The sequence below is a fragment of the Eschrichtius robustus genome, chromosome 14 (assembly GCF_028021215.1).
Source record: "Eschrichtius robustus isolate mEscRob2 chromosome 14, mEscRob2.pri, whole genome shotgun sequence".
Classification (NCBI taxonomy): domain Eukaryota; kingdom Metazoa; phylum Chordata; class Mammalia; order Artiodactyla; family Eschrichtiidae; genus Eschrichtius; species Eschrichtius robustus.
Window position 1 is genome coordinate 41961691 of NC_090837.1, and position 15978 is coordinate 41977668.

Consider the following 15978-nt stretch of genomic DNA (forward strand, 5'->3'; position numbering starts at 1 on the left):
AAGAAGTACCTCGGGTCTGATTCCTTCCCTATGCGATGTGATGAATCTCTTCCCAGCTGCTTTTTGGCCCAGTGTGGAAAGGTTAAATATGATTGAGGTTATGCCTGGGATATTCTCAAGAGCAGAACTCATTTCCAAGGGTGCAGGCAATTAGATTTTTTCAATGGCAGAGTAACTAGAAAAAGAAAACACACAAATACGCTCACACCTAATGGTAAACTGAATTTATTTCCTCTTGGAAAACAATTCCAGTAATCTCCAGGTTCAGACCGCAGAGTAAACATTAATAACAGTAACATACAGGTTAGTTCAACTGATTCAAGAATTTGGCTGTGCGAAATCATTAAGGAAAACCTTGAACACTCAAAGCTTCAAATGTATCCAGGAAACAAAAAAATTCTTTGACAGTCTACATAACAACTATTGCATATATAGTGATGCTAGCTGTCACATTGCAAGGCTTACAAATATATATACGGGCCTTATCCAGCTGTGGGGTTCTGTGAGAACATCTCTTCATGGTTTGCAAGAATCTTCAGCAATAAAAAATAGTCTTGGGTTTAACTGTTGATATACCAAAAAGAGAAATTCTAGGCTTAAGTGTTAAGAAAAGGAAGTCCAAACATAGTCTCCTGTGTAACAGGGTTGTTTTAATCTGTCTTCCTTGAGAATACTTTCTCTTAAGCCATTTTGCTCACATTTTTTTTTTTTTTTAAATCTTGCCTGAATAGGGCCCAAGTCCACTTGTCTTTATAAGACCATTTTAGTATCAGACGACATAATACATGTGAGACACTTTATATACAGGGGGTCTATCCGGTGCTCAAAAGTTCAAACACATGAACATCCAACAGTTTTGATAATACAAGTTTTATGGTACAATACAATGTTTCTGAATAATATACATTAACAATGAAAGTTTCGTGCAAAGAGTAAAATATGTTCCCTTTTTGTGCCACAAAAGTCATTCTCCTTGAGAGACCGTGCTTGCACTAACTGCTGTGTTGGGTCATCGTATGATTCTGTAATGAAAGAGGGGGGAAAAAAAAAAAAACCTTAAGTGATTGTATTTTCATCAAACCAAGAATGTATAAATGCTGATTGATTTATAATGACCTAAATACTGTATTTCCGCACCCAGATGAATCGGTGCTCATGGGACCGGCTCCTCCCCTCCCCCAGTGGGAGCCAGGATGGAAGGGCGGGGCCAGGGGTCTCCCCTTTCTCTGCCTCTGTTTTGCTTCCCCGGAGACACCCCCCCCCCCCACCGCCGCCGCCCCACCTTCCACCATTTCTTCTTATCAGAATACGACCGTCTTTTCAAATGACTGGGTAGCACTATTTTAACAGTTATATTTATCTGCCCATCATTTCCATTCATTACAGATGCTTTTGTTCTACTCACTCTTAGAAGGTGAACGTCTTAACAGCAGAGGCTCTATCTGTCCCTGAATATAGACTTCACGGGCAAGAACAGCCTGGCCGACCACTGACAGGACAGGAAGCTTCTCCAGCTCCTCTCCTGGGGGTGGGCTTGGTGCTGGGTCCCAACCTGGCGCAGGAGCAGATCACAGCAGCCTGCAACCTCCCCGTCCCCAGCGGGTGCAGTCCTTGTTGTATTCTGGTGGCCTCCTCTCCATCCACACAGCATGTCCCCTTTCTGAGCCAACATCCCGGTTCCAAATTGTGAGCCGGCAACTGGGATTCCTGGGTAACTTATAACTACAAGCCAGGCCCTGGGGGTGAACAATGGGCTCCAGACCTGGGCCTGTGGCCTGCACGGGGGATGGTCACAGGACCATGGGACGTTCATTCGGAGCAAAGGCCTGGAGATGGCCTGATGTGCACCTTCCCTCCGCTGTGCCTCCCCTGAGCCTTGTTCTCCCACCTCTCCCAGTTGACCCCCCCCCTCCCCCATCCCTTCTGATCACAAAATACTACCATTTCATGCTCATCCCATCTAAAACTGCTTTCCCCCTTCTCTGATTTCCCACGGTGCTTTATACTGCTTATATTGTATGCATCTGAGGTCTTGTGGTTATTTGTAATTTCGGCTCTCTCCCTGTGTGTAATTTGGGTCTTCATTCATTTATTCATTGCTTCACAAGCATCTCTTGAATCCTGGTATCACCACCAGGCATAGCCCCCAGGATTGCAGCGCTCAGCAAAGAGGGTCTGGCCAAATGAACGACTGACAAGCTAGGCAAGGGCTACAGCAGGGAGAAGGACGGTCCCTGCCTTCACATCTTCAGAGTGCTCTCAGTCTCAAGAAAGTCATGTGGGCACATGATGGTAAAGCAACCTGGTGGGATTATATTAGAAACGACCATAGGAATATCATGCACGCCTAACCCTGCCTGGCCTTTGGGGAAGGCTTTGCAGTGGACGTAACTCGTGACATTTTAGTTGAGGCTGGAAACATGAAGAGGCATTTGGCGTGCAGGGCGGGCATTCCAGGCCAAAGACCCACGTGGGTAAAGGCAAAGAAGAATATGCAAGGTATGTTCGTGGACCTGCAACTCGTTCAGTTTGGTTGGAATCTTCTCAAGTGTCCAGAACCAAGCATGCGGATGAGAAATGAAGATAGAGAGAAGTTTGCGGCCAGATTATGAAGAGCCCTCTGTACCTGGCTAAGGAGTTCAGGCTTTGTCTTGTAGGTAAAGAGGAGCTATGGAAAGTTTTCAACAGAGGGCTTTGTCTTAGAGATCTTTGTTATCTTTTCATCCCCCACCAAACTAGCAAAATGCCTGCCCAATGAGTAAAGGATGAAGGACCGGAGGCTTGGCTGCTCAGGGTTGCCCAGTTGGGGCTAAGAGCACCAGTGAAGGAGACATGAGTCTCGTGAAAAGGACCCAGGTCTTCCGTTCCCTATTTCAAACTAAGCCCATTTTATAAGCAGATTGACAGCAAATAATGAGGATGTTATTTCACTCAGCCTTATTTAAAACATACCATTTTTATTAATTCAGTAAAAGACAAGCTGGATTTTTAATTTTTCTTTAGTAGTACTAGCCTAAAAGTACATACAGGAGCAGACCAGTTTTATGCCAACTCTTTTTTTCTTTGTATTGATTCTAAATAACTGCTTCTGCAAATTATTTTTCACCAACACGTAGACATGAAGGGTAATCAAAATACTGATGAGACTAAGAAACATTGCTATCCCCTTAAATATCAACATAATTATGATCAAAGAGGTTACAAACAGTAAAAAAGTTCAATTACTCAAAATGCACTGTCTAAACTTTCTCATGCATTTTCCTATCTCAAAGAGTCAAGCCTGATCTTACAGAAAGGTGCTTTTTTTTTTTTAATTTAAAAAAATTAAGAAAATAAATACAAGAGCTATGACAATAGTTATCTAAATGGTAGAACGTTGACAGGAGGATGTGTGATTACTTTTTATCATAAAGTAAAAAACAGAAATCAGTTTAATGACATTATTTAAAAATACTTAAGGGCTTACTATAGACATTCCACATTCAATCGAATTTTAGTGGTTAATAAAGGAAGCTATACTGCAATCTATCCTGTGTTCTTCTATGTGCCTATATTAAGATACTGCAGAACAAAAACCTAACACAAGTTGGCCATAATAGTTGGCAACAGTTGTTTCTTGGATGCTTTCATCCTAAACCAAAGCCATACAAGTCTCTTCGGAGGTGCAAAGAAATGAACAAATACATATGAATCACTTATTGCAACAGATTGAAGTTGCTACTATAAAGGATTTATGCTTTGCATATTAAGAGAAAAGAATATATATCATCTGAGAGAAGGACAAGGGTATGGCCTGCAAAATTCAAGATTCAACAAAACTAAAGAGCTGTAATACAAATAACGGCTAAATGGGAAATCTGGCATGAAACATGGTAAAGGCAGAAAGTTCTCTTGGTGTGGAGATACTTGCATACCACTGAGGTCACTTAGTGCCCTTCTTTTTCTTTTTTTCTCCAGATCAGCTGAGGGTGAGGTCAGGCCTCCCAGTCCTGGCGTTCACCATTGTCTGTGATTCTCAAGGTGGGAATTGGGCATATTTGCATTGAAAACAAAACAAACAAACAAACAAACAAACAAACAAAAAACTCAGGTGATTCTGATCCAGTCCTCAAGGGCTTGTCCTCACCACTTTTGAGGATCTTTGGGATGTGACTGTTCCCCTCGTCCACGCAGTACATTGAGTCACTGAAAATACAAATGGCCTGATTTCATCTTCTGGAGGAAGGAAGGAATGTCTGAGCTGCACCGGTTACTGGGTTGGTTTTTAGGGGCTGGAGAGAAAGATGAGGAGTGTTTGTCTCCAGGCTTCACTGAAGATCCAAGGATAAGAGAAACAAGAAGTTGCTTCATGGGAGCTTTCCACCTATTTGGTGTGTTTTTAAAATCACAGACAGAAAGGGAGACAGGAAGCGAGTGGGAAAGATGAAAAGTAGACCAGAGAAGCGCTAAGCCCAAGGAGAGGGCAGGTGCCTGCCCTAGCTCCTCCCCACCCCCCGCCACACCACAGAGCCCTTCCTGAGCCCCTGCAGCACAGACAGGGACACGCAGGGCGAGAAAACGCTGCCAGGCCACGCGCAAGCAGCCTTCTCCTATACGAGTTTTCTGTTCTTTGGGTCTGGAGGAAACCACTACACTAGAACAAAGCAGTGGGTAATCTCACCAATTTTACACAGCAATTCACAGTCCCCAAGGTACTTTAATGCAATGACAGGTTATGAGAAAAAATATCTGTTCCAATGAAGGGAAAGTGTTTTACATAATCGGGGAGAACATCAGCGCAACATCGACGCGGGTTGGGGGGGCGATGACAGAAAAGGAAGTAGGAAGAGAAGAAAACTTCTGTAATCCCACAGAGAGCCATATTCTACTCTGCAAAAAGCCATCTCTTGGAGACCCCATGTCTAAGTAACTGAAAATTGCAAACCATTAATCCCAGTTATGAACAGTTGTTTTACACGAGGGGGGTTTGTGTTAAAAAAAAAAAAAATCAAATTCACAACACACCTCAAAGCTTAAAAGACGATCCCTCTAGGTATGAAACCTTAATAGCCAGGTTTTTAAAAAAAAAACAACAACAAAAACACTCTTTACTGTAAAGGGCCCCATTTAGAAGGAGTTTGCTCTATCTTTTTTTCTCTAAAATGTGAAATTAAACTTAGAAAGCTAAAAAAACAGATGAGGACCTTAAAAATTCCCTTCTAGCACTATGAATTTCTTTTAAAATATGAGATGCCTTTCATTTTACAAGACTGGAATTCTCATTTTGGGCTTGGCACGCTAACCCATGATTAATTCAGCCTCCTCCTTTCTGAGAGCTGACCACATTTACTGGTCAAACGGTTTAATCCTATTTAAAATGCAATCCAAGCAAAATATTTTTAAAGAAAAAAGAAAAAAACCCACCATCCCCTGTAACTGTTCACCTTGGCCAAACTATCCCATTTTCCTGTGATCTTGATGTGAATTTGAATATTTACACCTATAACAAAGATGAAGTTAAGCTCTGGAGGAAAGCCAAGGGGAATCTACCTTCCCAGGGTGGAAAAATTAAGTCCCTAGCCCCAAAAGTGGTGCCACAGATTGCCCTCGCTTGTCCAATATTTTGACAGACCACGTCTCGTTGTCTGTGCTTTGTAGCCCTCTGTTGGCATCGGCAAAATGTTACATAGCAGTGATAATAAAAATAAAAACTGTGTCAGAATGGAAGTTTTGTGAGATTTGTTGATTCAAAGATGTTAATCATTTTTACCATGAGTTGTCTATTTATAGCCTTTTGTCTCAAATTCTGACAAGCTTTTAAAACTAAGAAAAAGAGCCAGCATGCTATTTTAAAAAGGAATGAAAAAAAAAAAAAAATAGCAAGCTTTCCACTAATTCACCATGCCATTAGAATCCCAAATTTTAACTGCAGTTGTATTCAATTTAAATGAGATGTTTTCCAACCAGAAGAAATAGTAGGCAATTGTGGCTTTGCAACAATGCAAGGCGGGAAGAAATAAAAGAAATAGAAGGATTAAATGTGGCTGTTTCTTTCAACAGATGGTGACAGCACCATGGCAGCATGTTGTTTTTTTCTTCAGTTGAAGAACGCAAACATCCGTAATCAATCATCACTGATTAACTAATTATATTACCCTTCCTTTTATCACGAGGGTTGGACCTTTATCTGTAAACACTATGGATAGTGTGTATGCTCTTATTTTTCTAGAAGCACATCCCAGTACACATACAGTCGTGCAGTTACAGGCTGCAAACAGAATTCTACATTATCGTCCACCTTTAAGCACTACTGCTTTTTTTTAAACAAAAGCAATTGGTTTCCAACAGCCTGGATAATAAGTCTTTTGACCTGCATTCTTCTTTGACCCATTAAGGTCACCCTGTGCTCGGGCATATAGCTGACTTAGGAAATGCCTGCGAGTCCTACATTTTATCTCCTGCCCACTCAAAATAAAGCTTTCTTTAAATGTGTCTGCACGGGTCCCTGAAGGCCAAAGAGGCATCCCTGTAGCGGGCAGTGGAGGGACAGAAGCTTCTGCCTTTATTAATGAATGCAGACCATTATGAGTCTGGCTGGCTGGCTCCTTCCGTGTTCCCAGAAGCATATACTGTACGTGACTTAAAATGCTAGAATATTGACACAAAGCGAGCCGGGCACCCCTAAGGAAAATTACTCCTTGGATATAATGTAGGCTCGTAACAGCTATTAGAGTACAAAATAAAACCCTCCGGGATCAAACTGACATATACCGCATTCTACCTAGTCCTCAAACATTAGAAGAATTTCTTTGTGAAGGCACTCTCAAGGACAGCATTAAACTGACTTTTGTAGCAATCTGCAGCAGCTTTTTGGCTTAGAGCTTTTAGTACTAAATCTCTGGTTTGAATCAATATAAGTACTATATCTTCTACATTAATCAATACATTTGGTTCAATACATGTTCTATTAAATTATACTTTCTAATCAAGATTTTTACATTTCCACCCTCTCTCTATTTTCATTCCCAAGTTCTTTCGCTAGTAAAACAGCTTTAGGAGTGTATCTAGCTAATGCAGAGAGGATACTGGGTGATCTCCCCCATAGGTTAGAGAAAAAAATACAATGGCAAAGGGTAGCCTTTGTCTTGATAAGGTTAACAGGATGTGAAGGCAATAAATTAACATTTTCAAAGTCCACATGATTACCAAAGTACTCACAGTTTTAAATTAATTAAAAGTGAATTGCTTCAGCTTTGGAAGTACTGTTAGAATGTTCTAAAAATCACCCAAATCATCCAAAATACCAATTAGACCCCGTTTTACCACCCCAAAGTTTCCATTGTCTACAAATTATATACTTCTTAGCTGGAGAAATTTGGGGTAATTGTGTTTTCATGGGCCCTATTTCAGGAACGTATATGTGGGTATGTGCATTTTGGTGAGATATATTTTAATGAATGTTCTTAAAAGACAAATGTATAGTATTCCCCAAAGTGCTTTGACAGTCTAAAAAACATATTCATATGATGGATTTTCATGACCAGGGTGGTTGACTCACAATTTTTACTTTGGCAGAATTTACTAAAATGAGGCTGTACACTTTTATTTTGATAAACAGCAATGGAATTTCCCAAACTGTCATGATATGCTTTTACCCCTCTCTTTAATGTCATGAATGTTGCATTTATGATCATGTTTGCACTGACAAAATTTCCCTTTTTATTTTTTCTTATGGTAATGTCATCACTATGAACTTAGAGAGACACTGATGCATTTTCTTTTGACATTTAACAGTTCACATGGGCTTGGCCTGACATCTCAAAGCATTTTCTGGATGTCACTAAGCTATATTAAAGCAAAAGGTGAAAGGGCATCATCAGAAGTGATCAGAAAAATACACGATATTAAGGACAGAAAAGGACTATTAGGTTATTTAGTTTGTCCCCTTGCTGGACAAAAATTGTTTTATAAAGTTCACACTCTAGGCTAGTTTTAAATGGTTTTGGCAATGAAGCTTCTATCACACCTCCCATAGGAAACGATTTCACATTCTAATAAACCTCACTGAAGGACTTTTTTTGTATTTGCTGTTCTTTGGACATTCATGCTAAATAAGCCTAGAAAAGGTTGGGCTGAGATGACTCTGAAGCATGTGGACACTGGCATGTTTATGAGTTTATGTTCAGAAGCCTTGACCATGTATCTGTAGTATAAAGTTCTTCTATCTCATCCAGAAAAACCAAAAAGACAATCCAGTAAGCTATTTCTTAGTCATTATACAAAATATGTCATTCAATTGCTTTGTTCTAGAGCGAGATGCCTACAAATTAAATAGATTCTAGAAGGCCGGTGGGACCAGGTTTCCCAACCTCAGCAGTACTGGAATGTTGAAGGGGACTAGTCTTTGTTCTAGGGGTCTGCCCTGTACACAGTAGGATGTTAGCAACATCCCTGGCTTCTGTCAACAACATGCCAGGGGCACCTTCCCAGTCGTGACAGCCAGAAATCGCTAGACCTTGCCACATAACCCCTGGGGGAAAAATCATCCCCAGTTGAGGACCACTGCTTCCAGTGTTTTGAAAACACATTGAGCTTGCCGCGCCTGCTTGAGGATGCGACCTAGTCTTCAGTCTCAGAGGTATCATCTCCCCCCGTCAAATTACAGAAAAAAAAAAAAAAAAAAAAAGGATAGCAAAAGGGACACATATATGCCACACGGGAACTGTGGCATGGCATTTAAAAATATGGTCAATGGTGAGAATGGGCGTTTGCTGAGAAATCAGGGAAAGGATTCTTCGAGATATATAATAAATGGCATTGCTTGTATAAATAATCTTCTCTCCAAAAATGTCCACTCCCTCAGCAGTTTAGTAAGACCTTCCATGTACCATCAATGAACAAAGGTGGTACATTTTAGTGGCTCTTAATCAGTGCTGCTTTAGAAATATTTACAATCTAATAAAGTATAAAGGGACCCAAATATTAAAATCTGGAAATTACTATTTAGGCTATGGAAACAACTCCCTACTCTGAACGGACTGCAAAGCCATCATCCCTCATTTGCTGGTCGAGATTCAATAGCAGGAGCCAACGACACCTGTAAGTGATGCTTCAGAATAAAAAAGAGATGGTTTCAGAGCTGGGAGAGTTCTAGCAGCATCTGTTCCAACATCTCATTTTATAGGTGAGGAAATTAAGTCCCAGAGAGTTTAAGCCAACTTTCAAGGTCTTATAGCCACTCCAGTGGCTGAGCTGGCTTCTGGGAAGAAGCAACTGTTGAGCGGTGCAGGTTGCTATGTTCTAATCCCCGGGCTGGGCTGGCTGCAGAGACTACAGCTGCTCACCGTCAGGGCACTCACCAGGGACAGGAGGACAGGGTGCCATGGGCCACAGAGAAAGGGCGCCTCACCTCCTGGGCTTAGTTTTCAGAGGAGTCACACTTGCCCGCTGCTGGAGTGATGAGGAGGGGGAGGTTAGAAGAGAGTGACGGGCTCCAGGGGGAGAGAGCAAGCAGGAGCCAGGCTGAGAGCGGCGGAGGGCAGGGTACTGGGTCCCTGTGGGGCTGGAGATCCATGTGGCTGGGCAGGGAGGTCGGGGTCACTTCAAACAGAGCCTATTTTTCACCACAGGTGCTTTTTTTTTTTTACAACAGAAAACCAAGCTGGGAAAGCCAATGGTGGTGAACAATATCTTGAGAATACCTACCTATAAAGTAGCCTAGCCTTAGTCTAATGTGAGTCTTCAGAAGCCTAAGCAGAGACTAATTTTTAAAGGAATGCCATGTCCAAATTGCTAGTGTAGAGCAATTCTTAGTATTTTGACAATTAAACATTTCAGAGAAATAAAACAAGCCACGCTGGTCCACCAGCTTCAAAAGGACAAATACTGCTGATGGGTCATACGTGACAATGTTAACTTCGTAACCATTTCATTTCTCTTACGAGCTTAAAAATGGTAGTAAAGGGGATTCCCTAGCGGCCCAGTGGTTAGGACTCTGCTTTCACTGCCAAGGGTGCAGGTTCGATCCCTGGTTGGGGAACTAAAATCCCACAAGCCACACAGCGTGGCCAAAAATTAAAATAAGTAAATAAATAAATACAATAAATAAAATACATGAAAAGAAATGGTAGTAAAATTTCAGTCGCTAGCTGACCCTTTTTCCCTTTTTTGAACTGATAGGAGCATGCACTATCTACTACATTGAGGAAAAAGAAAAAAAAAAAAGGTGCCGAATTGGAAGAATAGGTTAAAAAGAGCAAAATGGCCACTGGGAAATACATTAAAAGTACAAAGTTTATTTTTAAAAGAGAACAATGAGTTGAGCTACCTGCTTACATGCATGGAGCCAATGGAAAATTTAAATCAAACTGCAGAGAGCCAGCAAAAATGAAAGAGAGGCCAGAGCTTAAAGATTCTGCTCAGATTCTAGAATTGCAGGATCCAGCGTATCGTGGGACAGAAGGCTTTGATAGGCAATACAGTCTAATAAGATATTCAGGGATTAAGTCAGTGCTTCACAGACAGATGTGTCCATGTGCCAGTTGTTGCTAAGCTTTAATTTTTCCCCCTGTAATGTTTAATTTATCACACTGGCGCTTTCTAAACTAGAACACCTGTAAACAAGGTTAAGAATGACCTCCTTCCAATTTTACATCCGTGAACAGTGCCCCTTCTTCGTGCTCTCATTGTAGATACCTTAAAGATAAATAAATCTGTGGAATGAAGGAAAAAGAAGGCTTGGCTGACACTGAAATGTGTTCATCTTGGGTGAATGCAAATTTCCTCTCCGCCTGGCTCTGGGTGTACACACTGACTCATGATGCTCAAGTCATATTCAAGCCCCCCGCTCCATCCCAAGTCAAACACAATTAAACAAACTTCTGCTAAATATTTAACAGCCTCGTGTAGTAATTAGCAGCAAATAATGGGAGCTTACATTGATAATTGCTCAGAAATGTCCTCTTGCAAACATTACACATTTCCTGCTCCTCCCTTTTCTCTTAGATTTTGAATCCCAGAAGGTTTCTCGTAAAGGATTTAGTTAGTGAAATTACCCATCGTCACATTACTTGGCCCAAGATCTTGCAGTCAAGTTAGGTTGTTTGACCATCAGCAGCAAGATTCCACCTGCATTACTTACTTCACGTCTGTTTTTGAAATCCATTGAAAGTTATGTACCTGAAAACTGTTAGAACAGGGCATTGATGTAAAAACTGACCGGCAGGTTTAGGATTTAAACCTGATTTAAACCTGGTCATCTGATTAGAATGGGAGAAGCACAAGGCACAGTAATTTATATTCAAAGGGTAACCTTTCTAGGGAGGGGGAGGAAGCAAGAACTCTTCCTGCTTTTCCACTTGATATGGACAAGGATTCCCTTCAACCAATTCCCAATAATTATGAAAAAGAGTGTATTGAACTTGGGCAAAAAGCAAAAGAAATGCCACTTCCTTGTAGTGTATTTTTTCTTTTATTAAAAGCACTGCCACACTCTCTAGGAGGTAAACTCACAGTAAGAGTAAGTCAACATGTTATAAATCACGAAGAATAACAGAAAACAACCTTTCCGCATCATAAGCAACCAAATGTTTGTCTACTAGGGCATTTGCTTTAGTAAATATACATACAAAGAATAGAACTGTGAAAAGACAATGTGTTGGTTTCCCAAATTTCCATAGTGAAACTGCAGAAGAATGAGTGTGTGTGTGCACATGTGCATGTGTGTACACTCGTGCCTACGCTGGACGCTGGCATGAGTGTGTGGTGCGGAGCCGGGAGAGAGGTACATTCCTGCGTGGGTTCTACAGGTAAAATCCCTGGTGTTTGCCTTTGATCTTTGGGTCCCCCAGGGCTCATATTCCCGCATGGAGAATGCAATTTAGAAGGAGCCCCAAGAAGGCCTTGCTTTAAGTTCTAAGAAAGTCCTTTTAAAATGCAAATATTTCACAAGCCCAATTCCATTTGGGTGTCTCTCACTTTCAATTAAAAAAAAAAATAATCCTGGCTTGGAGAGAAGAGAAATAATTCTGTACTTAAGTTTGGTGCTTTTTTTTTTCCTTGCTTGCTCTCTTTCCTTTCCCTCCCCCATGCATGTTTTGTGTCCTGCAGAAAGCTTCAAGCCCCTTTCTTTAATAATGTCCTGCCCCGCGTCCCCTGAAATCACCCATCTGTTAGCCAGTGCACACAGGCAGGAAGAGAGGGAATCAGGAATGCCAAGTGCATCCCTTATCCTACATGGAACCTTGTTGGGTCTTAACATATACTTGGATTCCCTCTTGCGCCTCATCTCTTCTGGTCCCAGAAGCTTTCAGGTCTTAGAACGGCAGAGCTGCCCACCACTCTGGCCAAGAAGAGCCTCTATCCGCTTCATAAACCCACACGTTAAACTCCCGTTCTCTCCCCATTTCCTGGGCATCTTTTCTGACGCTGCTTCCCGGTCTCTGTGGAACAGTTTCCCCACCCCTCATGGTGTACTGAGCTTCTAGAAAGACAGCCCTTGAGTCCCCCCCGACAAAGCTGTAGCTATGGTGAGAGTAATCTATAACCCTCACATCCTTAGATAATTTGCTGCTCCAAGTTAATTTTAATTCATTACAATAAAGCAATATAATTAAAAAAAAAATAACTCCTTAAAGTGAAGTATTTAACATGATCCTGGAAAGGAAGACAGCTTCCGCTAACAGAGGCCCAGGCAGCAGGCATGGTGCACACTCGCTCTCTCGTGCAAATTCAAAGGTGAGCTGTAAACAAGCCCACGCACCAACGCCGCCGCCGCCGCCGCCGCCGCCGCCGCCGCCGGGCAGAAAGGACTGGGCGGCAGGAGGCCTCATTCTCATCAGTCCTCAAAGGAACCTGCCACACAGAAGTGGCACTTATTCTAATTTAAAGCCCTCATGCTTGCTTCAGTGTTGCAAAATTTATAAAAGAATAACTTCATTAAACCGCCTGGCACTTCAAACACAAATGCAAACCAGCCACAACATAGAAGGAGCTGGCCAAGAGGAAGAGAAATATTCCCAGAAGTTGTTAACTCAGATATTCAAATCCAGTCTGCATTTGGGCGCTTCTCTTTCTGAGGATGGGTTTGCCCTGGAACTTTCCTCCACCAAGGATCTCTGCGCCATGGTCCTTTACTTCTATCCTGAGGGCCAGTTGCTCCTGTTAAGTCTGCTTAATAACAAACACTTAAAATCATCCAGCGGTTCGGCAAGGCACGTCCCTTGCAGAAATACATCCGGAAGAACCTAAATGAATGCTATTCAGTGCTCCTCTCCTGGTCTGCAGAAAAGATTGATTCTGAACATGCCACGATTACAGTCCCCATTTACTTGGATATATATTTCAGACTCACCTAAGTTGTTGAAAAACTAATGCAAAAACATTTTTTTCCCCTTACCCTAGGTCTTCCAGAAAGCCGGCAATAATAAGGGTTAAGTGGAAACATTCTGCTGAATTCATGCACAGCAATGGAGAAAGGTTATTGTCACATCCTAAAACCACACACTTTTAAAGAAAATTCTTTTTCTCCCCTGAATCAAAGAAATGCTACAATAAAAGAACTTCAGGCTAGATTCCTAAGCTACAATGCAGTTTGTGTCAGAACACACATCATTTCATGCTGAACTGTCAGCATTTCTCCAAATCTTTTTTTTTTTTTTTGGATGCAATGAAAAGACAAATCTAGAAACCTGTATAAAACCTCCAAACCTCTGTGCAAGTATGCATCACACACAAATGGGTCTATGCATTGAGAGCCCGGGGTCCCAATGGTGAAGAACTCCTTTCCTGTTCCGTGTTTCTCATCACCCAGGTCCAAACGTGTGCTAAGATTTTGCTTCAAAGAGAAGAGAGTAAGCAATCAAAAAGCTTGCAAGTGGTAATCCATGGATGGATAAGAGGTAACGACCTTAGGGTGAAATCTCTTAAGGCGGATTTCTCCAAAGGCGGATACCAGAAGACTGTTTATCCCAGCTGTCCTTCAGAACTGAGGAGGCCTTCTTGCTTTCGGTAAGAAGAGAGACCTATTATAGGATATTCGTGCCGGGCTGACTGGAGGACAGACTGACACAGTAGATGTGAACGTTAAAGTTATCACCACATAAATGCAGCATGATGTGTTCTGTATTATTCCTATTCCTAGGATAAACAAATACTGAAATTAACTCTCCATCATCTTTATAAATTTGTTTTACAGTGCTGAAGGCTCTTTTACATTCACATCATGCAATATGTTGGAGAAGGTAAGTTTGTATTATTTTTCCTCTCCATGAATAAAACAGGGCTAATCAGATGGAATGAATGAGCTAATTCAATTACAGGCAGCCTTTATTATACACTAAAATATGGATTATTGATCTTGTGGAGTTGGCAATGCAGGATGCAAATTCAGTGAGCAAAACCTGCAGATTTGTGTTTGGCTGTTTTTATTCATGCTGAAGTCCGCTACAACTGTTCTCGCTTTGGAAAAAACCACCCAAAGAAAACAACCCTAACTACTTAAACCCAGGGCTTCACAAGGGAACAGATGAAAGGTTAAGTCAGAGGGCTGGCCTGGGAGCCTGAGCAGGCCCCAGAGTGGGAGTGGGGATGTAAGCTCTGTCATATGCCGACAATGGAGGGAGGAGAAGTGGGCCGGCTCTTTGGGCCCGTCTGTGCAGTGGTAAGCGAAAACTTATTTGGGAGACTGAAATGTACTTCACAGGCATCTTGCTGCAGATGCAATCAAGTCGTGTAGGAAGCAAGAACGCCTTGTGGTGGCCCTGCACTTGTGAGACGGGCTTGTCTGAAATGCAACGCTGCACCATCCTAGCAAACTCCTTTTGTCTTTCATCTTTGAAAACAAAAAATGCAGTAGCCAACCCTCGTTCGAAAGAAGGCAGCTCTGAATATGAGGTCACATGGGAGGAAAGCCTATGGCAGCAAACGCTAAAGGGAAAAAAGAAGGTGAGCTCTGATATCAGCGTCTACTGATACACCTCTGTTGTGCCTTCCCATTTCCCTTATAAACCTGCCCCGAGACTCTATGGCCTGCTGGGTGCTATTTGTACTCCGCTCCGGAGTGCAGACCAGACCGGCTCCTGGATTCCTTGTAAACTTCTCCCAGCTCCTCCTTCCCAGCGCCAACACTCCTTCTTTTGACGGGGTTCACCGCCTCTCTACCTCTTTATGGGCCACAGCTGAGTGCCCCCCACATGGCAACACAGACGAAAATATGCTCTTTTCTCCTCTGTTTTTAAAAAAAGCCCAGAAACGGGTTCTGTGATTTGGTAGGCATCCCTCCAAAGCATAGGTAAGTGTACATGTGGCCTGTTTTCGAAAAAGCTTCCAATGAAAGGGAGGAAGGAGGGATGCCTAACAATACTGCACAAAGTTGCAGACTGTTCGGCTACAGTCCAGAAAATGAATCCAATTTTTCATTCTGTCATTATAAATATTTCATTGCAAATGGTACTGATTTTCTGCAACTGTGGTTAAGCAAAGGGCCTCTGTGTGGATATTTAAGAAAAAAAAAAAAAAGGAGGAAGACAACGAGGAAGAAGGGAGGGGGAATGAAAGGTTAGCAACCAATTAATTTCTTACTTTCAATGTAAAAGATTCTGGGAGAAATTCAGCAGTGATGTAGTGTGTGACTCAAAGAAGAAGAAAAAAAAACATTTACTCTGCTCTTCTTCTGACAGTTTCTCATAAAATATCTGCAGTCCATCTATCTTTTAGTACTCCAGGCTCCTCGGGAGAGCAGAAAATGGTGGTTTAAAGCTCTCTTCAGTGCCAGTCTGCGGGAGATTGCTTTCCACAGGACTCCCGCTGATGGAGGCCTAGGGGAAGAGGCCCAGGAGTTATTCAATCAGCCCGAGACTCTGGGGCGGCTGGGGGTCCTTTGAGGGCTGATTAGAAAGCTGCCCTCCTGTTGCCTGCCTCGGAACAGAACGAAATGAGCAGCCTCTTGCTGAGCAGATTCTGCAAGAAGGAATTTCACCTGTCATGGAGTTTGTCAGAATT

At 42.1% G+C, this 15978-nt stretch overlaps 1 protein-coding gene across 6 annotated transcripts in view; it reads right to left on the reverse strand.

Annotated features, from left to right (window-relative positions):
• Positions 1-241: 241 nt before the first annotated feature.
• Positions 242-15978, reverse strand: part of ZNF521 (zinc finger protein 521) — a 287757-nt gene continuing 272020 nt past the window's right edge. For all 6 annotated transcript variants that reach the window (XM_068563426.1, XM_068563423.1, XM_068563421.1 and 3 more), the window contains one exon: positions 242-1022. In XM_068563426.1, coding sequence (XP_068419527.1) covers positions 993-1022 — 30 coding nt within the window. In that variant the 3' untranslated portion in view covers positions 242-992. The remainder of the gene's footprint in view (positions 1023-15978) is intronic.